Here is a 27928-nt window from a genome sequence, read left to right as displayed (position 1 = left end):
AGCACAGCGAATCAGTGCAATGATACAGCACAGCGAATCAGTGCAGTGATACAGCACAGCGAATCAGTGCAGTGATACAGCACAGCGAATCAGAGCAGTGATACAGCACAGCGAATCAGTGCAGTGATACGTCATAACGAATCAGTGCAGTGATACGTCATAGCGAATCAGTGCAATGGTACAGTATAGCGAATCAGTGCAATGGCACAGTATAGCGAATCAGTGCAATGGCTCAGTATAGCGAATCAGTGCAATGGCACAGTATTGCGAATCAGTGCAATGGCACAGTATTGCGAATCAGTGCAATGGCACAGTATTGTGAATCAGTGCAATGGCACAGTATAGCGAATCAGTGCAATGGTACAGTATAGCGAATCAGTGCAGTGATACAGTATAGCGAATCAGTGCAATGGTACAGTATAGCAAATCAGTGCAGTGATACAGTATAGCAAACTATCACAAAATTCCATAGAAGTGAACGGAGGAAGCAGTGTATGTTGCAGCTACATCTCTGTTCTCAGTGGCGGAAGGCAAGACCCTGTGGATGTGCCATAAATGTAGGAGAAGGGAATACCGCTTCCCAAATTCTGCCATGAATGTACAGCGTATGTTGCGTGTGGATTCATAAAGCCTGCTCAGCAGACGAGCCCACACCAAACATGGCGGGTGCTGGCTGTTTTATACAGCCAGCAAATGTCTCTAACAGCAGCGACCTGAGCAAGCTTCAATCATTGCTGTTTAACCGCTTAAATGTCAATATCCATCTCTGGCAGCGGCATCTAAATGGCGCAATCCCAGTGGGTTGCCATTGGTTTGCATGGCAGCCAAGGGCCTAGTAAAGGCACCTGTTGCCATCTTTGTACGCCTATGAAGTCCACCCTGAGCCGACTCAAATTTTCTATGGGGACTAAAAAAAAAAAGTGAAAAGTGAATAAAAAAAAGTTTTAAAACTATTTATTTAAAACCATAAAGAAAACCCAACAAATATGTTAATTTTTTTCTTATAAGTTCTGAACTTTCTAACCACTAAAATATAAAAAATAAATAAACAAATTTGATATTGTTGTAGTTGTATGGACACGAAGAATCAGGTCTTTGGGTAACTTTTAATGCAATACTACCACTCCACCCAAAAAATTACAATAGCGGAATTTACTTTTTTTTTCTTCAACAGTTCAATGCTGCACTTGCAATTTTTTTCTCTCATTTTTCAGTTCATTATAATGGTATAGTGAACTGGGTCTTTCAAAACTACAACTCATCCCCCCCCAAAAAAAAAATTCAAGCCTGATACAAACTACGTTGATGGAAAAATAGAAAAGTTATGGCTTTGGGAAGAAGGTGAGGAAAAAACAAAAATTCCAAAAAAAGTGGTGGGAAGGAATTAAATGATAAAATTCTGTCAGCCTGCAGCCTCCACTAGAGGGAGCTGAACAGCTTACTGCATACTGCTATACACAGACCTCCGTACAAGCAGTATACGGCAGGTGTAGCTTTAAATAAATGGAGATGAGAAGGATATCCTTATCCCGGTAGATCTGTCACAGTGACGGCTTCTCTTTAGGACCCCCCACCATTACGTATACCCCAGAGTGCACATACCATTGGGTTTACAGGCTTTCAACTCTGCCGCGTCATTGACTTGCACCATAAGACGCCCAATTCCAGAAGTCTTGTGAGATCTCGCTGCAGGAAGAAAATTAAATCCTATATCAAGTCTGCCATAAGTATTATAATATATGAAGGGGGTGCAAAAATGGAAAAATACGGCTGCTATTCAGACTGGTAGCAAAATAAAAAAATATATAAAAATAATCTAAAAAAACACAAATGTTGGTACAAGAAGGAAGAGCAACACCATAGAAAATCCCAGAGACCCAAACAAAAGGTAAGGTAGCGTGTCACTGTTATGGACACATGCTGGATTACTGGACTTTTTGGATTAAAGAGGAATTTCACAAATATTCACAATACCTTGATACGCTTTTTCCCTTTTCTTCTTCTCTGTATCGATGAAGTTTTCCGAGGCAGATTTGATTTTTTGGACCCAGGCAGTTCTAAAAAAAAAGATAGCAATGAACAATGAGATCATTCACATAGAGTGACTGCATACCCCAAGCTTGGACAACCCCTTTAACCTTAAAGGGGACTTTTTTTTTTTATTATTATTTAAATGCATGTATTTGGGGCTAAAAATAATTTCATCAATTTGATTTCAGTAAAAATGTTGCACCATTTGACCTTTACAGGCTCTTTTTGTTTCCCGGCATATTTAATTTTGATGTGGTCTGTGGTTATAAATCAGCTGAGAGGAGGTCCGAAAAAAAGACAGATAAAGTTACAAAAGCTCCGGTCAGACCGAGCTCACTGAAGGAGTCCCAGTTTACTCATTCTGCATGAGTAAACTGAGAACCCTTCAGTGAGCCAGCAATGGTAGCCAAGGGACTAACAAAGCTGTCCTCATATCTTTCAGTGATGTAACCGTAGAGCCCACCTTTCATTAATGTTGTCCGTCCTTAAGGTGTACACCCGGTCTATGTGGGAAATGTGGAACACCGGCTCATCGCTGGATGGGTCACTGGGCAGCTTGACCAGCACTTCGTTTAGGAAAATTGGCTAAAAGAAGCAAAAAAAAAAAATAAAATAAATTGTCATATAAAAGTTATAAAATTCTAACATGTCCTGACGTATGATATGCTGTGAATACAACTGGTCTTGATTAGAAATTTGTCACCGTTTTATGTATGCAGCATGTAAGCATACCAATGTGCACCAGATTGGTGCCGCTACTGCTTCCTGTTTACAGACTTAAAACAAACCCTAAGTGGGCAAATATTTTCCCCTTCTTTCCTAGCGGCTTGTGTGTTAGGGGAAAGTCAGTATTTTTTATATACACCCAGTTACGTCTGAGCTCTATTTTCTTTTAGAAGTCAGAGATCTCAAAGTGAGAGAAAGGGGAAGGGAAGGGAAACACAGACTGGAGCAGGGAAAGAAGAGGGAGGCAAACACCCACTAAGCACTGAACTTGCAGGTCCACAAGCAGGTATTCAGAAAAGGCAGCAATTAGGAGAATTAATACAAAAAGCGCCAACTATATAGCAAAAAACTTAACCCCCTCAAGGTAAACAAACCGATATATACGTATGTAGTAAAGTTCTTATCTCAGAATGTAATTAACACCATACTTCCACAAGATATAATAGTACATCATGGGAAGGGAGTAAATAAAACAAGCCCTCCGATGGATATGTTGTTGAATAGAAAAAAAGGAAAGAAAAAAGGAGAAAAAAAGGAGAAAAAAAGGAGAAAAAAAGGAGAAAAAATAAATAAAACAAGAACTAGGGAAAGAAAAAATCAAGGCAAAAAAAAAGAAAAATGGCTGTGACAATTAAGGTAAAGAGCTTTTCAGAGACTATAACATTGCCGGTACCAGGCAGTAAGTCCACAGCCCCTTTAGTTCGCTGATCAGTGGGGGGCCATCACCAGTCTGACACTGACTAACTATCCTAGATATTTAACGCCATATTGATTGTAAACGTGGAGCTGACCTCTACTATGGTCAATGGTTTGGAAACTGCATTGCTTCTTTAGTCTAAAAACAGCGCCACACCTGCCTATAAGGTTTTGTCTGGTATTGCAGCTCATTGCTCTATTGATATAAATAGGGCCAAGCTGCAGTACTGCTTACAACCTGTGGACAGGTGAGGCGCTGTGTTGGAGGGAAAGTAGTTATGTTTCTCTAATCCTGGACTACCTGTGAACTTGATTTCTAGTAGAGCTTGTTGAGAATGAAGATGCCATAAGAAATGAAATGGTGGAATGGGAGAAGACCACCATGCAGTGGTGATTGCGCCCCCCCATGCTGGACCGGTAGCCCCTCACTTACCGTCTTGTACATCTTGTACTGGGCATTGGTCCTGGGGCTGAAGAGCTTGTCTGATCCGGAGGAGACAAACTGCTTCACCATGTAGGTGAGGAGCAGGAAGTCGTTGAAGAGGAATCCGTACAGCTCCTTGTTGCTCTTGGTCTTGTACAGTTTGCCGCTGTGCAGGATCTTGCGGGGCCCCAGGCAGTTCGTCAGGGAATTAAACGTGATCTGCTATAAAATGCAAAAGACAAACTCTGTGATGGAGAAGATCTACTACAGGGAGAAGAGAGAACGTTACGTGGTGGTTGCTGACGGTCAGCGGGGGGATCAGACACAGGAAAGTACTAGAGAGGTGCAAAAGGATTTGCAGGACCCTAGTCCCGTGGTCACATCTGTGGTCACTGGATGAGAGCCCTGCGAGCCTCCTCTTTACTGATGGCATCTTCAGCGCCTCTTCAGATTAATAGGCGTCACACGCCTCGCTATCACGCAGTGCACGCCTCGCTATCACGCAGCGCACGCCTCGCTATCACGCAGCGCACGCCTCGCTATCACACAGCGCAGCGCACGCCTCGCTATCACACAGCGCAGCGCACGCCTCGCTATCACGCAGCGCAGGCCTCGCTATCACGCAGTGCAGGCCTCGCTATCACGCAGCGCAGGCCTCGCTATCACGCAGCGCAGGCCTCGCTATCACGTAGCGCAGGCCTCGCTATCACGCAGCGCAGGCCTCGCTATCACGCAGCGCAGAACACGCCTCGCTATCACACAGCGCAGAACACGCCTCGCTATCACACAGCGCAGAACACGCCTCGCTATCACACAGCGCAGAACACGCCTCGCTATCACACAGCGCAGAACACGCCTCGCTATCACACAGCGCAGAACACGCCTCGCTATCACACAGCGCAGAACACGCCTCGCTATCACACAGCGCAGAACACGCCTCGCTATCACACAGCGCAGAACACGCCTCGCTATCACACAGCGCAGAACACGCCTCGCTATCACACAGCGCAGAACACGCCTCGCTATCACACAGCGCAGAACACGCCTCGCTATCACACAGCGCAGAACACGCCTCGCTATCACACAGCGCAGAACACGCCTCGCTATCACACAGCGCAGAACACGCCTCGCTATCACACAGTCCAGCATACGCCTCATTATCACACAGCACAGCATACGCCTCATTATCACACAGCACAGCATACGCCTCATTATCACACAGCACAGCATACGCCTCATTATCACATAGTGAAGTTTCTATCTCACCATCACACATTTCAGCATATACTTCATCTACACAAAGTGGATCACCTTACCAGCATGTAGTAGACCCTACTTTTCACCAACACACCGGCACATATGTCGTACCCAGAGGATACGTCAGGGCAGCTCAGCCATTGCTATTTCTTTACCTCAGTTAGTCCATCGCACTGAACATGTGCTTGCATCCACTCCAGCTTATCCGAATTCTCCTTTTCTCGAACGCCTTCATTAACCTGAGAGCACAGCTCCTCGGAGCGCTCCAGAGCCTCCCTGAGATGACCATGGTCGCGGTGATGATCCGGTGTGTTCTCTAGTATCTGGTGAGACATTGGGATCAGAACTGAAGGCTGAGGATGGGGATCTGGACTACATACACATGGGCTAGCCTGGACACTCACGTTCTTCAGGATGAGAGGATACCGAGTTATCCTTTGCATAGGTTTGAGCAAGAAGCTGGATAGAGGCATTCCCTTGCAGCGTGGGTCAGTAGCAAGTCTCTGTATTGCAAACAGACATATTAGGCTAAGATGTAATTAGTGCAAACTAATCACCGTATGCAAAAAGGGAATGTCAGCACAAAATGACTGTTCAAACCAAGCACAAGTGTTCCATGCACCCCTGGCGTGGTGCAACCGTTCAATGCAGCTTCCCAACCATTGGGTTTACATCCATCTCTGACATCCTAATCCTTGATTGACAGATCTGGTTTTACAGGAGCCAGAAAATGGCTGAGATTCATGGCGATAAAGTAGGTGGTAACTGATCGAGTATCTACGCTTGGTTTGAACAGTCATTTTGTGCTGACAGACTCCCTTAAATCTATAGGATGCCCTTGCACCTTATAGTATATTTTGGGCCTGATGGATTTGATGTACTAGCATGCCGAGGTGACGCTGCAGGAACTCCCTAAGAGAATGGGTGATCCTCAATCCCATCTTATTAGTTAACCCCTTCAATGCTAAAAGACCAAACCTCCTTGTAATTACATGGCTGCTATCACTACGAAAACAGCCTGAGACCTTGTATTTATCTCTGGGTGATCCATAACGCAACTGAAACCTTGTTTATCTATGCGTACAGCTATACAAGTATATACAAATGCATATACAAATGGGGAAGATCTCAGTATTGGGGGGCTCCTTGCATGAGCCATTAGGTGTTAGAGAGCTGCATTGTGAATGCTCACTATCCATGCACCATGGCTGAACGCTCCCTGAAATCCATGGGGTCCATATCACACGTAGTAGGCACTGTATAAGGCGCTCATCCCTAGCTCAAAGGATAAACAGTCAAGGAGTGAGGGTCACCATAAACCAACCTTCAGAAAATCCTTAAAATCAGGAACTTCATCAGTTTTGGACTGCAACAGGGCGGCTCCATTCAGCTGGCAGCTACAGAATCGGATATAAGCTTGCATGTGTGACAGCTCGGTGACCAAGATGTCTCCTATCATCTCCACTGGCATCTTCTCCCCTCCGGTCTTCTTGCGCACGCGCAGTGCCCTGCAAGTATTGAGACCATTAATATACAGAGCCTCAAAAAACGGCAGATTAAAGGGATACGAGAGCAAGCAGAGATCTTAAAGCTGATGCGGAAACCATACTGATGACAGTGTATTTTTATGCTCTGCACAGTCACTGATGTGAATGGTTTATATGATTATTAGCTTCTCAGTGATAAAGGATCACTGCCATGATCCTTTATCACTGAAGTTAATAATCATATAAACCATTCACATCAGTGACTTTATGATGCCCAACGGACATGCGATCTTCTTTATTCAAGTAAGTATCATACAAATTACACCTACAGCCCATTGATATCACTGTGCACTAAACAATGCCTCAGTCCACCTGAGGAGGCGCTGCAGGAAAAGTGAATACTTACTGTAAGCTGAAGCAGCAAGGCTCTCTGTGATAAGGGATTCTCCAAAGAATAGAACTACTAGAGGACCTTTCATTAGTTTTAGTATGTTAAACTGACCACATCACGTAATAGAGACTGCAGAGCTGACCAACATGTCTGTTCTCTTTTTTAATTTCTAATCTCCGTTCCAGAGAGATTAGCTTGTAAAGTTTAGGTTATAATTTAGGATAACCCCCAGATTTGCCTCTGGGGGAGTGTACTTTTTCCCATGCATGACGTTGACAAATCAAAAACAAGAGGCGTCATGCAGGGGAAAGAAGAATACGCCCCCAGAAGATCAAAAGAATATGCTTTCTCCTGTGAGATGTAATGACAGACAGCCCTGATCTCTGTAGTTATAGTGTAGAGTAGAGTAGATCGGAGTGTGATTACAAACACCTCTAGCTTTCCTGACAGCAGTCAGTGAGGTGGTAGAGGGAGAAGAATAAACTGAGTGTGAAAACAAATGCAGATGCAGCTCTCCTCCCACAGTACTGTCAGCGGAATCCACCTCTCCCACACTGACTGTTATGAGTGGAAAGCTGAAAGTGCAATGTCACTCAGGTCTGCTGAATTTTCTCTCCTTACACACTGACTGCTGTGAAATGAAAGCTACCAGAAGTGTTTCTAATCAAATTTAGCTTTGCTTTACTCTCAAACCACACTCAGCTCTGCTCTATACTACAAAGTAGCTTCAGAGATCAGAGCTGTCATTACACCTCACAAAAGAGAGCATGTTTTTCTTTCCTCTGCATGACTCTACCTATGATCGTTCAAAAGAATTGACATGCTAATTCTTCATAGTATAAAGCAAGATACACCAGCGGCAGAGCCATCGCAAGACTGTCGGCAAAACCATTTCAGGAAAACAACCGCCGGCAGTCTCCTGAAGCGGTTTAGCCTGGGAAAACTCATCAGCTGCACGGTCATCTGAAAAACGGTGTAAACACAGCCTATAAGGATTTTCTGCTTTAAGAAAACCTCGGTCTCTCGGCAGTCATTTTTTTTTTTTTTTTTTTAAACAAAAGTGCTTTACTCCCCCCTCCCTGGGTCCAGAGTTGAGTTTCCGCTGCTGCTTCTGGTGTCTGCAGCAAATCAGTGAGCTCAGCCAAACGGAGCAGTATGTGCTATCAACTCAGGCAGAGCAGCTTAGCTCACTGATTAACTGCAGCGTTGTTTATGTGACGTCAGCGCTGCAGACAGTAACAGACACAAGAAGCAGTGGCAGAGACTCAGTGCTGGACCAGGGAAGAGCAAATGAGGAAACATTTGTTTGGACAGGGGTTTTCCAAAAGTATAAAACCTCTTTAATGATCCTATGCCAGTCTCAGCAGTTTGTCCTCCAATGATGACATCTTGACATAGGCATGTGGCCATAGCATCAGACACCACTGAGGTCAATGTACATGCCTGGGTCTAAACTCCACAAATGGAAGCCAAAATACACAGACTAGCGGAAGACCTAGGAAGCGGTGGCACGGGCCAACGGAATCCATACGGTGAGTTTTACTAAGATTGATATTTTCTACCATTCTAAGCATTTGGTAAGAAGTTTTAAAGGGTTGGACACTCCTTTAGACCCAGCCTACAAAGAGTTCAAGAAACACGTAAACTCACTTCAGTAACTTTGTGTTAGACATAATAAGCTCCTTCCAGTTGACAAAGATCATCGCCATTTCGGCCTCATTCAGGACACCGGATTCTGCCATCGGCTTCTGGAACACCTAGAAGGAATCCATAAGAATTAGCAGAAGACCATGATAACACTCATAGGAGCTACCGCTATATTGTCTGTGCCAACCACATGTACCAGGGGGGGAAAAAATCGGGTGGGGGCTTTCCAACAGAAATCTCCAACCCAGGGCTCACCTCAACCACAAGCTGAAGATCGTCCATGTATCTCTCCTCAGTCTGGATCAGCTCATGTATATAGCCTTGTCTCTTCCTCTCCATGGGTTGCATGGTGTCCAACGACTGGAGGTCAGCACACCCTGCAAGCATACAATCGTCACATAAGGCCTAATGATCAGAGGGGTTTTGGAGAATGAACTACAGATGTAGCAAAGGTCATCTTGACTTACAACGCACCAACTTGACAACCGGTCACAAAAAGGTTCTCTTAGATTACACAAGCCATTGGCCAATGTCAAGTTAGGTAACAAATTACACTTTTTTGTGCCGGGAAATCCCAGTGTAGTGTAATCGGAGTCAAGGTAACCTTTGATAGATCTGTAGTTGACATCTAAATAGACACCCAAGCAAAGAAGAGAGTAATATAATAGCATTCATCTATATCTGCCCTTATCTATCCTGGTGTCATGTCCCCATGAAGAGATTTCTGCCAGCTACAATGAATTAGTGGTCACAAAAATGTCCATAAGAGAAGATCTGTAACTGTTATAGTGGCTACAAGCACTAAGGCAGGCTTATGTTATATATATTTACTCAGAATTAATGCCTTCATGCTACATGGAGTACCATGACATCATCTAGTGGGTGTTGGCTTATGCCAGCATCCACCTCTAACAGCAGCGATCGGAGCTAGATATGATCCCTGCTGCCTAATCACTTAAATCTCTCAGACAGAAGCATTTAAGTAGAGTAATCCTGCTGTGGCACCCATCAACCATCCCAACTCCCACAAAACATAATTGCGGAGGTGCTGACGGGTTATTATAGCAGCTGGACCTGGTGTAGGCCCCATCGTTGCCATCGTAGTGCTCCTGTGAAGCCAAGGCACAGGCTGGGCTTAATTTGAGACTATGACTTGTACTATATACTGAAGTACAGTATAGTTATAGTGACCAAACGATCGCAGGTTCAAGTCCTCTATTGGGACTAAAAAAAAATACAGAATAAAGTAAAGTTAAAAAAAAATAATAAGAAGAAGAATTCTCCCCTTTGCCACAGTTACAAAGGTTACAAATAAAAAAAAAATTAAAATCGAATTAAAATATACATTTAGCCCATTAGGTAAAACATAAGGGAAAAAAATTGAAAATGACAAAACTTCTATTTTGAGATCTTGCATCTCTGCCAAAAAAATTCAACAGAAGTGATGATCAAAATGTTGTATGTACCCCAAAATAGTACCATTAAAAAAAAAAAAAAAAATCTGACAAATAATAAAAATTTTGGATGGCAGAAATTGTGTTGCCAATCAAATCTTTTCATTTATAAAAGTTCAAGATTTTTAAAGTCACTAAATAAAAAAAAAAAAGTAAATTTTTTTTTTTTTTTTTTTAAATAAATCGTACTGACCTGAAAAATCATGTTACCAGCCCAATTTTACTGCAAAATTAACAATGTAAAAACAAAACCCAAAAGAATCACTCGTGGAATTTTTTTTTCCCTACTATTTCACCACTCTTCAAAACATTTTTCCCCATTTTTCACTACCTTGCGTATGGTAAAATGAATGGTATTCAAAAAGACAATTCAATCTGCAAAAAAAAACTTTAATAGGGAAAATTGAAAAATTGTCATAATATTGTAGTAAATTAGATGGCGCGGTCGCTGGGGACCCCCCCTGCCCGAATGCAGCCATATTTGCGCAAGCGCCGCGGTGCCCATCCATAATCTATAGGATTATTGGAAAAATCCAGATACAGCCAATCTGTGACCTTCTGGCCCTAAAGAAACTACAACTCCCAGCATGATCGCCACCATCTTTATTACATAACACGTATCGTTGCTTTTCTCAGCACAGAGCAGGAAGATAAGCCATAATTAGTCATAATTTTACAGCCGTAAACGCTTGATGACCTGACACAAGAAATGTGAGCGGTGACGTCCTGGAATGCAGCTAAGCGACGTCTTATAATTAATTACTTTATTATCAGGCGGAAATACCACCGAATATCTCCACAGACAAAGAAAATAATGGAGCACTGTGACTGGTTAGTATTGGCAACAAAGATAATTTCTCCTTCACAGTCTCATAAATCGCCCCCTGCCCCCCTATATTAGTCGGCCATGTATTATAAGCTGCCCCCCCTGAACAGACATGTACGGCAGAGCTCAGCGGATGCAACAGCAACGCTCAACACACTAGGCCTCATTTATTAAAACGGTCTAGAAGGAAAACCTGTCTCCGTTGCCCATAGCAACCAGTCAGAGCTCAGCTTTCATCTTGTAAACAGCCTTAGTAAAATGAGAGCTGCGATGTAATTGGTTGCCGCGGGCAGCAAACCTTTTATCTAAGACAGATGGATAAATGTGCTACAAGAATTGCTAAAAACAACGGGGCTGGGTCATCAAAGCTTTTACACAGAATTCTGGAGTAAAAAGCTTTGAAAAGTCAAAACTTAAGGCTGCACTAAAATTTTGGCGTTCTCGCATCATTTTTGCCCACCTGTGAAAAAGTGGGTGGCGCTAGGGCGGGACAAAGTGTGGCGATTGCAACCCATCATATTCGGAGGCATTCACTACGCCGGCTACAAATCTTACTCCAGCATGGACTGGAGTAAGAGTGGAGGAGAGGGGAACAGGACTGGATTAAGACTAGTGGCGAGGCGCACAGGATTGAAGTAAGGTCGGAGACTAGGGGCACAGGAGTGGAGTAAGGCTGGAGGCGAGAGGCACAGGAGTGGAGTAAGGCTGGAGGCGAGAGGCACAGGAGTGGAGTAAGGCTGGAGGCGAGAGGCACAGGAGTGGAGTAAGGCTGGAGGCGAGAGGCACAGGAGTGGAGTAAGGCTGGAGGCGAGGGGCACAGGACTGGAGTAAGACTGGAGGCGAGGGGCACAGGAGTGGAGCAAGGCTGGAGGCGAGGGGCACAGGAGTGGAGCAAGGCTGGAGGCGAGAGGCACAGGAGTGGAGTAAGGCTGGAGGCGAGAGGCACAGGAGTGGAGTAAGGCTGGAGGCGAGAGGCACAGGAGTGGAGTAAGGCTGGAGGCGAGAGGCACAGGAGTGGAGTAAGGCTGGAGGCGAGAGGCACAGGAGTGGAGTAAGGCTGGAGGCGAGAGGCACAGGAGTGGAGTAAGGCTGGAGGCGAGAGGCACAGGAGTGGAGTAAGGCTGGAGGCGAGAGGCACAGGAGTGGAGTAAGGCTGGAGGCGAGAGGCACAGGAGTGGAGTAAGGCTGGAGGCGAGAGGCACAGGAGTGGAGTAAGGCTGGAGGTGAGGGGCACAGGACTGGAGTAAGGCTGGAGGCGAGGGGCACAGAACTGGAGTAAGGCTGGAGGCGAGGGGCACAGAGGTATACGCAACTCGTCGGATGCTCCTAATTAAATATGATATGTGCTCCTCTTAATTCATCAGGAGCCTTGCACTTCACCCGATCCCTCCAGGCCAATATGACATCTCCTCAACCTATTCCCATGACATAACATATGATTACATAGTGTAGCGGGTGCACGGAGGTGCTTGCTATTCAACCACTGAAAAGACTAGGAAAGAAAGGAAATTCAAAAATGTTTCAGGAAGATTGGCGACATAAAAAAAAGTCTGAAAGAAAAAATTGGGTTCAAGTCACTAAAATAATTTGTATCCAGTGAATATAATATGTTTACAAGCCTGTGTTAAAATGCCAGGTTTTGGTCATGTAAAAAAAAAACCAACAAAAATAATTTCACAACTTTTTACACCTTAAATGTTACCTATAATCTGTACAATTCAATTGAAAAATAAACTGAAACTTTTTCGGATGGAAAAAGAAAAATAAAAAACTAAAATAAAAAGTGGTTGCATATTTATATGCACATCATTAAACTAACACTTTGAATTGCTAATATTCAGGTTTTTGGGGTAGGAGTTTATCAGCATGGCACATCTAGAATTGGCGATCTTTGCCCATTGTTCCTTGCAGTAGTTCCAAATCTGCGAGATTGCGGGGGCATCTCCTGTGTACAGCGCCCTCTTCAGGTCACCCACGGATTTTCACTTGGATTTAGGTCTGAGCTCTTGCTGAGCCATTCCAAAGCTTTGATCTTCTCGTGAAGTCATTCTTTTAATGATTTGGATATATGCTTAGGGTTGTTGTCAAAAGGTGAAATTCCTCTACATCTTCAGCTTTTTACCAAAGGTCAGAAGGTTTTGTTGCAAAATTGACTGATATTTAGAACTGTTCATAATTCCCTCAACCTTGACCAAAGCCCTAGTTCCAGTTGCTGAAAAACAGCCCCAATGCATAATGCTGCCTCCAGCATGCCGTACCGTGGGTATGATGATCTTTTAGTGTTGTGCAGTCTTAGTTTTGCGCCAAACATAGCTTTTGGAATTATGGCCAAAAAATGTAACCTTTATCTCTTCAGACCACAACACATTTTCCCACATACTTTTGGCAAAACATAGCTGGCCTTGAATATTTTTCTCTGTAAGAAAATGCCTCTGTCTTGCCAGCCTACCCCACAAGTCGGACATATGAAGAATACGGGAGATGTTGTCACATGCAGTACACAACCAGTACTTGTCGGAAATTCCTGCAACTCCTTTAATGTTGTAGTAGGCCTTTTGGCAGTCTCCTGGACCAATTTACTTTGGTCTTTTCATCAATTTTTGAGCAACTTCTAGTTCTAAGTAATGTCATTGTTGTGCCAATTTACAGTACAGATCAAAAGTTTGGACACACCTCATTTAAAGATTTTTCTGTATTTTCATGACTATGAAAATTGTACATTCACACTGAAGGCATCAAAACTATGAATTAACACATGTGGAATAATATACTTAACAAAAAAGTGTGAAACAATTGAAAATATGTCTTATATTCTAGGTTCTTCAAAGTAGCCACCTTTTGCTTTGATGACTGCTTTGCACACTCTTGGCATTCTCTTGATGAGCTTCAAGAGGTAGTCACCGGAAATGGTTTTCACTTCACAGGTGTGCCCTGTCAGGTTTAATAAGTGGGATTTCTTGCCTTATAAATGGGGTTGGGACCATCAGTTGTGTTGTGCAGAAGTCTGGTGGATATACGGCTGATAGTCCTACTGAATAGACTGTTAGAATTAGTATTATGGCAAGAAAAAAGCAGCTAAGTAAAGAAAAACGAGTGGCCATCATTACTTTAAGAAATGAAGGTCAGTCAGTGCGAAAAATTGGGCAAACTTTGAAAGTATCCCCAAGTGCAGTTGCAAAAACCATCAAGCGCTACAAAGAAACTGGCTCACATGAAGACCGCCCAGGAAAGGAAGACCAAGAGTCACCTCTGCTTCTGAGGATAAGTTTATCCGAGTCACCAGCCTCAGAAATCGCAGGTTAACAGCAGCTCAGATTAGAGACCAGGTCAATGCCACACACCGTTCTAGCAGCAGACACATCTCTTCAACAACTGTTAAGAGGAGACTTTGTGCAGCAGGCCTTCATGGTAAAATAGCTGCTAGGAAACCACTGCTAAGGACAGGCAACAAGCAGAAGAGACTTGTTTGGGCTAAAGAACACAAGGAATGGACATTAGACCAGTGGAAATCTGTGCTTTGGTCTGATGAGTCCAAATTTGAGATCTTTGGCTCCAACCACAGTGTCTTTGTGCGACCCAAAAAAGGTGAACGGAAGGACTCTACATGTCTGGTTCCCACTGTGAAGCATGGAGGAGGAGATGTGATGGTGCTTTGCTGGTGACACTGTTGGGGATTTATTAAAAATTGAAGGCATACTGAACCAGCATGGCTACCACAGCATCTTGCAGCGGCATGCTATTCCATCCGGTTTGCGTTTAGTTGGACCATAATTTATTTTTCAACAGGACAATGACCTCAAACACACCTCCAGGCTGTGTAAGGGCTATTTGACCAAGAAGGAGAGTGATGGGGTGCTACGTCAGATGACCTGGCCTCCACAGTCACCAGACCTGAACCCAATCGAGATGGTTTGGGGTGAGCTGGACCACAGAGTGAAGGCAAAAGGGCCAACAAGTGCTAAGCATCTCTGGGAACTCCTTCAAGATTGTTGGAAGACCATTTCCAGTGACTACCTCTTGAAGCTCATCAAGAGAATGCCAAGAGTGTGCAAAGCAGTCATCAAAGCAAAAGGTGGCTACTTTGAAGAACCTAGAATATAAGACGTATTTTCAGTTGTTTCACACTTTTTTGTTAAGTATATAATTCCACATGTGTTAATTCATAGTTTTGATGCCTTTAGTGTGAATGTACAATTTTCATAGTCATGAAAATACAGAAAAATCTTTAAATGAGAAGGTGTGTCCAAACTTTTGGTCTGTACTGTATATATATTATATAAATTATATATAGTGCATAGGATTTTTTTTGTACCCTTCTCCTGACTGTTAACTTTCAACAATGAGATCCTTTTGCGGTGTTGTAAGCTGTTTATGACCATGGCTTTTTTTTTGTAAAATGCAACTAAGGAAATGTCGGAAAACTCCTAAGCTTTACATTGGGGTAATCAGAACCACTTTAAACGATGGCAGCTATGTTACTGACTACTATTTAACATGTCTGAATGAGGCCTGAGACTTAGCCCCACAAGAGTCGAAATTTTTTTTTATCAGACACGCTGAGCATATGCATGGCCCATGATGTGAACAGATGCATGGAACGCCACATGGACTGTGGTCATGTCAGTTTCCTCCGGAGGTGACTAGTGTGATCATTACAACACCGAACTTGATGAACCGGAGGCTTTTTTTCAACCTATGTAACGGTTGGATGACCTAGGAGGTAGTATTGTGTTGGACATGCAGGCTGGCTTCCGAATTTAATCCCCCAGTGGGACAACCCTAAACCCTAATACCTATTCAGGAATTGTATACAAAGCAATAAAAGACCAACATGTCATCCCCATCACAACAAAGATGTTTAGTCTTCAAGAAAAAGAATTTACAAGCTTTTTTATACTCTATTATGCTCAATGGCATTCACACAAACGCTGCCACTTTAATTACAGCAATTACCAATTTCATAACGATGAAATCACTGTGTGCAGAACATGTGCTGATTAGGACTGGTAATGCTTCCAGGGAGGGGAATAACTTGGGCACGCTCCATTCCTGCACGGTATACAGTATATACTATTATACAGCTTGTACAAACAGGAGTACAATACTCCATAATGTACCAATTGGATTTAAAAACTTTTACTTTCTGATTTTTTTTTTCCCTATATAATTTTATATTTTTAAAACTTTTGCTATAGTCCAACCAGGAGACTTAAGCAGGAGATCACAAGAGCATGAGGCCTTGTTTTTTGGAGTTTTGAACAGCACTTTTTACTTTACCATATATTGCACTAAAAAAAAAAGAAAATAAAAATCCAACTGGGGAAAAATAGTGAAAAAAAAAACCACCCACAATTTCTGCCATTGTTATGTTCATAAGGCGTTCAGTATGACTGGACAACATGATTCTTGAGGTCTGTACGTTTACAGTTGTACCAAAAATATTTTGTTTTAAATGTTTTAGGCTGGGTGCCCCTCTACCCAAAAAAAAGGCAACACCTTACACTTCTATCAAAGTGGATGGGATTTACACAAATCTCATGCCCACTGTTCTTTTCTTTTACTAAGCGTACGTTGACCTGCGGTGCGTGTTAAAAATTTAGGAACATGTCAAATTCTCTCGTGGGTACGCTGAGTTTTTTGTGGATTCTCCCCATAGAATCACATTAGATGCAATAAATCCGCAAGTAAAAAACGCACTAAAACCGCATGTAATCCGCATAGGACTATCAAAGTTTTGTCAAAGCCAAATATCAGGATGTAAGAAAAACAAAGCAGCTTTATTCAAAACGATACAAACCAAAAATAGACAAAAACTGCTTGAAAACCAGAGTAAAAACGCATGTAAAAAAAACACTCAAAAATAAAATAAATAAAAGGGAAGTAATCAAATTAAATTAATAGGTGCAGAAATACTACAGAAAAAAAACCTCACCAACAGTTCATTGTGGGAACATAGCCTTAGTTGTTAAAAAAAAATTCTGAACTTCGTAAAAAGTTTTGATTGCTTCTTTTGATATGTTTGGTGGGAGGTGCAAAACCCCCAAAAAACGATTGTTTGGCTTTTCAAAATTTTGCTCCCTTTACCATTTGGATTAATTCTGTTATTTTCATGTATTAGACCTTACAATGCCAAATATGCTTACATTTTTTATTGCTTTACTATAATAAACTAGGAAAAATTGTTTTATTATTTTTAAAAACTTTTTTCTTTATTTTAAGTCAGCCGAAGGGACTTGAACCTGTTATCATTTGATTGCCTGTACTATATACTGCAATACTGTGATATTGTAGTACAAGAGACGACAACCCGCACAAAAAGCGATATTTAAATGGTTAAACAGCAGCGATCGGAGCGGGCTCTGGCCGCTGTTATAAATATATATATGACAAACAAGTGGCGCTTACCGTATATGAACGTCTCGCTAATGGTGGACTCATTAGCTGCCATCCAACTGAACATTATGTAATTATCACTGGGGCCCCAAGTGAAGTACCCACTAATACATCAAGAAGCAGGCACTTTTTTAGGGAATACTAATCTCTAAAACTGATTGGTAGATGCCAATCAGGCTTGAAGAGCAATGGGGACGTGTCAATGCACCTGGAAGAAGCAGGAACACTGAAGCATTTTTTTTTAGTGCACATTTGATGCAGCATTTTTAATGCTCTTTTTTTCTGATTTTTGTAAGGCACTCATGCGTTTGTTTAGTGTAAAAACTGCTGGAATGTTGCATTGCAAAACACAATTGCAATGGGTTGCTTTTCTGTATTTTTTTTTTTTTAAGTATTGTGCCCTTGTAAAAAATACCATACTCTAACAGTCTAGAAATGTATGCAGTGTGGATTTCAGTCCCATACACCTAACTCTAAAAGGTCATTGCCATGCAGGCTCGGACTGGCCCACCGGAGAACAGGAGAATCCTCCGGTGGGCCACCACCCTCTTATATGATCAGTACTTGGCACAATATACCTGAATCACTATGTACAGACAAAGGCAGCATCTTATTCATTTAACAATCTACCCAGTTCATTGTTATATAAATTTGTGATTGAAGATAATGTCACATTTGCATGTAGCTGAAAAGTGGGGCCCTGGAGTTGATGTTACTGGTGGGCCCTTGGCAGTCCAGTCCGACACGGTTGCCATGAGTAGGTGGAGGTCACACGTGTACTGCCACTCTGCTAATGGTGCTGAGGAACACCACATGCACAGATTTGCTCCATTCAACTGCTCTGGTCCATCTTGGTAAGTAGAGAATGCCGGACAAAAGTAATAACTCCTTTAACCCCACCAGTCATAGAACTTGCTATTACATCCTATGTAAAGTGCTGGCTATGATATACAGCCTCCAACAGCAGAAACCAGACCTCGCTACGAGCACTCCTCTTTTAACCACTTAAAAGTAAAAAGTATAAGAAAAAAAAAGTGTTTTCCCCCAATATATTTGGTATCGCCATGTCCGATCAACATATAAAAATATGTAATCCATAAGGTAAACGAAAGTCCAGAACTGATGTTTTCTGGTCAACACACTGCTCCCCCTCCCACCCCACCAAAAAAAAATGCAAGAAAATCAAAACATCTTATATGCTCCCAAAATGGTACCAATAAAAACTACGACTAACCAAGCAACAAAACCAGCACTCACAGAGCCCGGTCAACGAAAAAGATTAATAAGTTACAGATGTCAGAAAATGGCAACACAAACCTATTTTTTTTTTTCAAGAAAGTTATGAAGTTTTCTTAAACTCTTAAATTAAATTAAAAATAAATAAATAAATCAGTTTATCACAGTAATCGTAATGACTTGAAGAATCATGTTGAATGCTGTAAATATAAAACACAAAAATTGTGTTTTTTATCCCCCACTATTTCCATGCACTTGGAATTTTTCTATTTTTTTTCAGGATTTTATATGGTAAAATTAATGGTGTCACTCAAAATGGCTTTGCTGACAGAAAAAATAAAAAGAAGGTATGACTCTTAGAAGTAGGGAAGGTAAAAACAAAAGTGCAAAAAAAAACGTAAAATTGGCCGAGGAAGAAAAGGGTTACCCTATCAGTAGGTGTGTGGATTTAAAAGAAACTGAGAAACCTATACAGATACAGGTAGACCATACACGTCATGATGGTGTGACCCCTAGTTAGATATGAGACCACTATTCTATACAATTACCTGAAGATCCCTCCATATAATCTTTCGGAACTTTTATAAACTTTACTTGGTATTTTATTTCCTAATTTTTGAGAATGTAACAACCCCATTATTTTGGTTTCCAGTTGTTATCAAGTTCTGGATACGCCTGTGCGTTCACATGAAAGGCAACATGGATAATAAGTTCCTCCCGGAGAGAAGTAGACAGGTGCACTACTTACAGGTGTCCAGACTTGCCCTCGAACCTCTATCATTCCTGTTCCAGTTCTCAGTCAACTGCCGGAGGGCCTCCTTCTCCATCAGGATCAAAGGATGGGAACCTGCTCTAGAAGCCTTACGATACATTTCATCGCTGTCGTCCTCCACCACAATACAGAATATCTGTTTCATAGCACAGTCCAGAGAGCCCTGCTCCTCCTCATGGAAGATTACTGGCACATGCAAGATGTCCCAGCCATCGGAATGCTACAGACGTGTACCTGAACATCGCTATGAATCAGATGCACCTGTCTGGCAGGACCGTACAAGGAAACATCCCTCATGGCAACTTCAACGTGACGGCATACAGTCATCCTTCAAAACCTCTATCACTACAGGACATTCTGGAGCTCCGCTAGGTAGAGTATGTCAAAGTGAAAACTCAGCGTCCCTCAACGTCCAGTGAAAGTAAACGATCAACGGGAAGAATTTCTACCAATTACTTTTCTAAATAATCTGACCAAAGATTCGGTTCATTCACCTAGGACTGTCCAAAGTCTTCCGTGTGAATGGAGTGATAATGAGCAAGTGCGACCACTGCCCCATTTACTGACCATAAGAACAGTGGTCGTACCTGCCAACTATGGCTTCATTTACACAGAATTTTGAGATCTCCATTCAAGACCCACAGTAATCAAACATTTATCATCGTTCACCTATCCTATGGATAGAAGATAAATGTTGCTTGTGGGACAACTTCTTTAAAAGTAGGAAGAAGTTATCATTTATCTACAGGACAGGTGATGACGTCTAGTTTGGTTGTAGGCCAAACAACGGGACCCTCAATGAATGCTAGAATGGAGCATTTTTATCCCCAATAGAAAGGAGCACCAGTGAGCATGCTCGACCGCCACTCCATTCATTCTCTATTGTGCCGCGCTGTACTCGGATTTCTCTAGCACTCCTATAGGGAATGAATGGAGCGGCGGTTGAGCATGCGCACTAATGCCCCGTTCTTCTAATCGGTGAGGATCCTAGTAGCTGGACCTCCACCGATCTTGAAGTTATCCTGTGCACTCTGATATTACTCCCGTCGAGAACATGGCTGATGCATTGTTTAATTATAGCAATTTTTATAGTGAAAATCAAGTCAATACATCCTGATGTAACATCTTGTGGATTACTCATAAATGATGATATGTTCTTGCCATTTTTATTTCAATTGTGAAATATCTATAAAATTGTGGGCCAATTACGGTCAGCATGAAGTTTGCCGAAATTCTCAACAAAAATTACTAAAAACCCTATGAAGAACAAGTTGGCATTGCTGGTTCTCAGGGTGCTTCAGGGCAATCAAGTGGGCTTTTAAACCTTTACTCTAACTTGTGGAATATGGTTTTAATTTTCCCTACAACCATAAATGAATATTAAGGTAGGTAGAAGTTGCCCCCTATCCTCTGGATAGATAATAACTTCCCGGTAGGTGGGAATGCCCATATTAATAGTTTAAATAGGTCAAATGTGGTGACAGTTTCCCTTTAAAGGGGTTGTCCACCCCGGGGACTTCTGCAATTCCGCAGAATTGTTTGGCTTTTACAGATTCTTTGTTTCCCTGCTACATTCAACTTTCGGCCAAACATACAGGTATTTTGAAACAAAAAAGAAAAAAAAAAGGTCACCAATTTTTTTTACACTACACCACTCCTTTACATGTTTTGCCCAATATGTGACGTGAAAAAAAAATCTTTTTGGAGGGATAACTCCGATGCCTTGGACATTGCTATATGGATTGATTTTCGGCTTTGGTGGAGAATTGCCAAAGTTATATAACCCCGGGAAGGGGTTAGCTAAAACCATGAAATATTAGTTTTCCGCTGCCTCTAATGCAGCTAACAGAGTATACAACTATCAATTCTAGTCGTTAAGTCACCGTAACAATAACGTTGAATACAGACCAAGGTCCATCAAGTGCAACACAGTATCCGAAGTGTTGATCCAAACATCCCTAAGGTAGAGCCGTATTGTCGCTTACCATCCCTTACGGCTTGAAATCTTGCAAAATATATAGCACGAGATGACCAGCTTTGGAAAAAACATGACTTTGTGATACTCTGACCAAAGATATGTATGCCTTACATAGCTAACCACTGATTGTGATGTGAATTGCAGCCCATTGAGCGTTTTCCTAGCATGTTGCAACAATATACAACATTTTTATGGTGAAAAATTGGAACCAGTAAAGAAATTCACAGGACTATAAGAGTGGACACATCTGCAGTTATGTGAATTTCTAGAGAACGACAACGTCAATAGCTGATTCTAGAGAGTCAGCTTTCCTTCTTTTAGGAAACGTTGCCAGGTGTATTAAACTCCCTACAACAGTCTCCAAAAGGAGAAAGAGTAGAAACCTAAATTCACATTAAAGTCCTCTTACCAAGCCAACAGGCATCTCTTGCTCTGCACTAACTAGGGCAACAAACCTGAAACAGATTTTGGTCTCTTTTGGAGAAGACCCTGCCGGTTTGGCTCATACCTTCAGTCATGTTTCAAGGCCTCGGATTAAACAATGACTAAAAAAATCACTATTCTTCTTTTCGGTCAGCAGTTGACTGGCATTAGTTGCTGAAATTCATTTCACTGTACCCTAGAAGTTCGCGGCAACATCAGGTGCATTTACACCAGCCGAAGATGTCCTAGGAACGCTCGTTTCATGATAATGGTCCAGTGTGTAAACAGGACGAATGAGCAAAAAAGCTCATTCTTTGGGTGAAATAATTTTTAAGCTGGTCTAAAAATTATCTTTTTTTGGCAGCACATCGTCCTGTGGAAGCAGAAAATGCGCTGCCGAGAAGAATTATAGTCTGTGCATTTGATTAAGGATTGTTTTGCGAGTATGGTCGTGTGGTCGGCCTATCTAAACTCACAAATAATCGACCACCAAGCTGGTAGCCATCTGGCAGACGTTAACGGCACGCTTACTCATGTACAATTTAATATGTATTTGTGATATATGAAGGTGCCTACCACTGGTTGTAGCTTATGGACTTTCGACAAGTATCTGATACATGACTTGTCAGAATCCGTGAACGTTGGAGCTCATGAAACAAAACCAGGAGACGCGAGTCCCAATGAAGTGATCTTTTAATAAACAGACACATTTGCATAGTTACATTCAGCTCCCCATACATAAGAACGCAAATTCCCACATGCCGAGAACAAGCTGCAAGTGCGCGATCATCACATACATTACATTTCTAGAACTAAAAAAAATCACAATTTAAGGCCAAGGAAGCGTCACTAAAAGCCGAACTCCGTGAAACCGGCCTGCGGCAATATTAACAGGATACATTCGCAAAATTATGAACACCAGAATTCCCAAATATATATATGTATATATATATATATATATATATATATATCATCACTGTACAGCAAAGGTGGTGATGATCTCTATGAACATAACCCGGCAATGAAACGTAACGTTTTTGGCTTTGGAATGTTAAAAAATAATAGTGATGTAATAGGACTTGCAAATGGCGGAACAGTAAATAACACGGTCTTTTCTGCTAATTAAACTTCCCCCATGTCAAACTCTAACATTTTTTTTAATAAAAATCTGATTACTACAGCGGCCCGAGATGACCGAGCACATTTCTCCTTAACTGCACAGTAACTGTCCATTCTTGAGCTTGTCCATAAGAGTCTCGAGCCGTTGCACATTTTATGTCGTCAATACACACTAACGGGCCAAAGAGCAAAAAAAAAAAAGAGATGTCGAACAGTCGGATCTTCCCAACGACGCAGCAACGATTCGGCGACCCGTAACGATCTGTGTAACGATGCACGCCTATTTGTTTCTGTGTCTGGGTCGTTAACAAGGTCGTTGGTAAAGTGTCAAACACACCGATGCATGCTACCCAGCGGGGCCTCAATGATCAAAAAACGGTCCAGACCATTCCGACACGACCAGCGATCTCACAGCAGGGGCCTGATCGCTGCTAAGTGTCAAACGTAGCGAGATCGCTACTGAGGTCGCTGTTGTGTCACAAAACTTGTGCCTCGGCAGCAATCTCGCTTAGTGTGACGGGGTCTTAAGGTGTGATATTTTGCTTAAAAATAGTTTTCTCATAGTATGTCACAGCAGTACACCACTTCAAAGACTCCTCACTTACTACTTATGCGGACCAGCGGTATGGCTGTGCTGCTGGCCTAGACTATGCATTCTCCGATGTTGCAAGCAGAGGGCACTAAAGCTAGACGGATCTAACAATGCTGCCAGCTCCAGAGCAGCACTCGCAAGCTGAATAGCAAAGAGCTCGCAAGCGAGCGTTCATTGCCTAGGAGACCGACCACCTAGCCCGTTAACCTAGGCAAAGAACTGTAAAAAACAGAAAAATCCTTCCGTTCTTGAGACCAGAGAGAATGATTAAAAAGAGGTAAAATGCAAAGTTGCATGTTTTTTTTTTTTTGTTTTTTTTAAGTACTATGCAACTGTACCCATTTATAAAGATGAAAAAAAACCTTAAATTTGTATATTTTCATGTCTGTTGTGGTCATTAACGACAAAAAAAAAATAATTTTTTTTTTACTACTGTACGAGTCAAAAAGACAGTAAGTATTAAAAGGGAGCTGTGCTTTTTATTATCACCTTTCCATAATGTCCTTTAAGAGCTTCCATATTATAAGAAAGGGAACCACCCCTATCAGCAAAAGAGAGGAAAGACCCCAATGATGGCTATGCAAAGCGATGTGCTAGCGAGACTACCCTTACCCAGATGCTCAGCTACTACCTGGGAGACCAGCACAATTAAAGGGTGCTGTACACCCACGGTCAATCCCTTTATAACAGCATGAATCACATAAGGGAAAAAAAGTCACAATACTTTTAGGATGGGGGAAATACGCAGGAGATTTGGGTTCGGAAAATCTACAGCGCTTTATAGCAGAGGTGTTGTAAATGAGATTCCATTAAATATTCACACACTGGAGAAAGTCTGCAGAGTCACAGATACTGTACAATGTAAAGAAGTATTAGAGAACCATAAGAAATTATGGTAAATACATCCTGGCATCATCATAACAAAAATGAAATAAATCCCACGCCCCCCCTCGGCAGCTTCAGATGTAACATATATTAGATCAGTGCACCTGCCCAGCCGAGACGGTAAGATGATTACTGCACCTCCTCCCCTCTCACAGCAGGATTCCCACCCACAGGCAGAAGGGCTGCAGCTGCATGCCCTCCTTCCTAACAATTCACACAGGCAGAAAATGCTGCAGCTGCATTTCCCTCCTCCCCCTTTCCCAGCATGGTTCCCACACACAAGTAGAAAAGGCTGCAGCTGCATTTCCCCCTCCCTCAATTCACACAGGCATAAAAGGCTGCAGCTGCATCCCCTAACCCTTTCCCAACATTCCCACACAGGCAGAAAACGCTGCAGCTGCATTTCCCTCCTCCCCCTTTCCCAGCATGGTTCCCACACAGGCAGAAAACGCTGCAGCTGCATTTCCCTCCTCCCCCTTTCCCAGCACGGTTCCCACACAGGCAGAAAACGCTGCAGCTGCATTTCCCTCCTCCCCCTTTCCCAGCATGGTTCCCACACAGGCAGAAAACGCTGCAGCTGCATTTCCCTCCTCCCTCTCCACTTGATTTTACCTTCCTGCATTGCTGGAGAGCAGCTTTTTAGCGACTTAACACATTTATATCTATTAGGCTTAGTGCACACGATGCAGAAATGAAGCAGAAATTTTCCGGAGCATTTCTGCATGTCCTTGGCAGAAAAAACGCATGCAGATTTTACATGCGTTTTTAAAGTGTTTTTACTTGGGGATTTGCCATGCGTTTTTCCAAAGCATTGTATAGGCAAATCCGCATGCGGAAACGCAGAAGAAATGGTCATGCAGAGTTTTTTTCCGCACCTAAAATCCGCGCAGAAGAAATCCTGACCATGTGCACAGAACTTGCAGAATGTCATAGGAAGTCATGGAATAAAGTATGCAATGCGTTTCTGGAGCATTTCCGTGCTGCAAATCCGCACCAAAAACGCATTGTGGGCACACAGCCTAAGGCTAAGTGCCCACGTTGCGGAACTGAAACATATTTTTTACGCTTCTCCCTGGCGGGAAAATCGCATGCGGATTTTACATGCGGTTTTCCCGCCAGGTAGAAGCGTTTGTGAGGTGTCTTTGCATGCATTTACGCATGCGGGTTATCAAGCACTTCTCCAAGTGATTTTAGCATCATTGGAAAAGTGCTTGACAACTTGTTCACACTATATAAATCCATGCAACCGGCATATATAGTGTGACCAAGTAATAGTTAAAAAAAAAAGAATCAGAATGGTAAAAAATAAAGTTTATACTCACTTTCCGATGCATTCTCGGCCCCGTCCGGAGTCTTGAGCGGCTCACGCTGTTGTGTGCAGGACCTGCGGTGAAGTCATTGAGTCATGTGATGGGTCACATGACGTGGCAGGTCCTTCAGACAACAGCGCGACGGAGGGAAAACATCAGAAGATAAGTATAAACTTTATTTTATTCTTTTTTTTTTACAGGTTCTTTGGTACCCAGGTCTGGAGGAGAATCTCCTCTCATCCAGACTTGGGTACCATCCGCACATTGATTCCGCATGCGGAAACGCAAAATTAATGAACATGCTGCGGATTTTTGACCGCAGCATGGGCATTGACATTGCGGAAAGCCATTGGGGACCATGGGGTGCGGATATACATGCGTTTTACAAGCGTTTACGCTGCGGAAATTCCGCAGCATATAAGCTTGTAATACGCAACGTGGGCACGCAGACTTAGGCTATGTGCCCACGATGCAGAAATGCTCCGGAATTTTCCTGAGCGTTTCTGCATCTCCCTGGCAGAAAAAAAGCATGCGGATGGTACATGCGGATGGTACATGCGGATGGTACATGCGGTTTCCTGCCAGGGACATGCGGATGTGAAGCGTTCTTCACTTGCATTTCTGCATGCGGGTTGTCAAGCGCTTTCCAAGCGATTTCAGCATCACTTGGAAAGTGCTTGACAACTTGGTCACACTATATAAATCTATGCAATCAGCAACCGGCATGGATTTATATAGTGTGACCCGAGAGAATGGTTAAAAAATAAATCTATACTTACCTTCCGATGTCCCCCGCAGTCTTGCTTCGCTCCGTCCTGGCTGCCAGCAGATCGTGGTGCATTGAAGGACCTGCCGACGTCAGCATCGCGTGACCCGTCACATGACTAGGACGTCAGCACAGGTCCTTCAGTCCATCGCAATCTGCCGGCATGAGAGGACGAGCGCAACGGGGGCCGTCAGAAGGTAAATATAACATTTACTTTTTATTTTATTCTTTTTTTTACAGGTTCTATGGTACCCGGGTCCGGAGGAGAGTCTCCTGTCCTCCACACCCGGGTACCATCCGCACATTAGAACGCATGGATTCTGCATGTACAGATGCAGTGATGCGGATTCCATGCGAGTCAATGGCGACGAAAACGCCACGCTTCCGCAAAATAATTGGTAGTGCTGCGTTTTTTTCCGCAATGATAATCCGCAGCGGAAATTTCCGCAGCATGTGCACAGCAGATGCGGATTATCATTGGGGACCATGGCAGGCCTTCTACCAAGCGTTTTTTAAGCGTTTCTGCAGCGTTTTTGCCACTGCGGAAACGCTTAAAAAAAGCATCGTGGGCACACAGCCTTAAAGTGTTTTCTGCCGGCTACCTATTTCTGTGTGCACGTTACACACTGTCTCAGAATTCAGTCTAACTAGAGATAACCTCTAAAATTTTAGAGAAAAGTGCCATCAATAGTGGACGTGTTCTTAAGTGTACACTTTAAAAATGCAGAATTTACTCCGCGTTTTTTCAATTACAAGAGCAACGTAGATGTAACAAAGTGAAACGCGTCACTGGTAAGTGATGGAGGATCTGTCAGCATCTCGAGAACGGTCTGCTCTAGTAAATACTTGGGCTCCTCAACAAATCTGGAACATCTTTCATTAGAACGCTGTGTTGTGCGATCCTCTGTTACTCCTCCTGGAAATGTATGACTAATTGGAGAACTGGATGATTTCGTCCCATACACATTAGACTAAAGTCATTGGAAAAAACATGACAGAGGTGCGTGCTCATGTGTCTGGGGAAGTCGGAGAGGTAGCTGTGTGCCACTGCTTGTTCAGCCGACAGCTATCAGAGTGTGAAGAGATATGAAACATGGAAAATAGGAAATGCCAATTTACACATTTCCAGAAGGAATAACAGAGTAATTACACAATGCAAGGACGGTTCATATAGAAAATATTTAATAAACCAGACAAGTCTAGACACTGGACTGATCCTCTAAAAGACCATGCAGAGAATTTACTTGCACATATAAAAAAAAAAACTACAGACGCCACATTGTGATATCACTTACATTGTGCCAAGTGCGAACTCCGCTGTACCACACTGACAAGCTGTTTAGCTATATCTGCTTCTATTAGAATACATTATTTATTATTATTTACCCCCCCCTTTAAAAAAAAATATATTCATTAATATTAATTTACAAACAATTCCCATAAGAGAAATAAGTGAATATCTCTTTAAAAAAAAAGTTATAATGTGCAAAAAAAATAAAATAAAAATCACAAAAC

At 42.6% G+C, this 27928-nt stretch overlaps 1 protein-coding gene across 7 annotated transcripts in view; it reads right to left on the bottom strand.

Annotated features, from left to right (window-relative positions):
- Positions 1-27928, bottom strand: part of ITSN2 (intersectin 2) — a 122171-nt gene that overhangs the window by 10128 nt on the left and 84115 nt on the right. For all 7 annotated transcript variants that reach the window (XM_073674069.1, XM_073674061.1, XM_073674065.1 and 4 more), the window contains 9 exons: positions 8915-9036; positions 8663-8769; positions 6459-6642; positions 5539-5637; positions 5290-5457; positions 3887-4099; positions 2495-2616; positions 1975-2057; positions 1603-1686 (listed from right to left, as the gene is read on the bottom strand). In XM_073674069.1, the coding sequence (XP_073530170.1) occupies positions 1603-1686; positions 1975-2057; positions 2495-2616; positions 3887-4099; positions 5290-5457; positions 5539-5637; positions 6459-6642; positions 8663-8769; positions 8915-9036 (1182 nt within the window). The remainder of the gene's footprint in view (positions 1-1602; positions 1687-1974; positions 2058-2494; positions 2617-3886; positions 4100-5289; positions 5458-5538; positions 5638-6458; positions 6643-8662; positions 8770-8914; positions 9037-27928) is intronic.

Source organism: Phyllobates terribilis, unplaced genomic scaffold (genome assembly GCF_046119375.1).
Source record: "Phyllobates terribilis strain yellow unplaced genomic scaffold, ASM4611937v1 Scaffold_3__8_contigs__length_932513732, whole genome shotgun sequence".
In the NCBI taxonomy this organism is placed as follows: domain Eukaryota; kingdom Metazoa; phylum Chordata; class Amphibia; order Anura; family Dendrobatidae; genus Phyllobates; species Phyllobates terribilis.
Note: the sequence above shows the minus strand (reverse complement) of the source record. Positions and strands in the feature narration are given on the sequence as shown.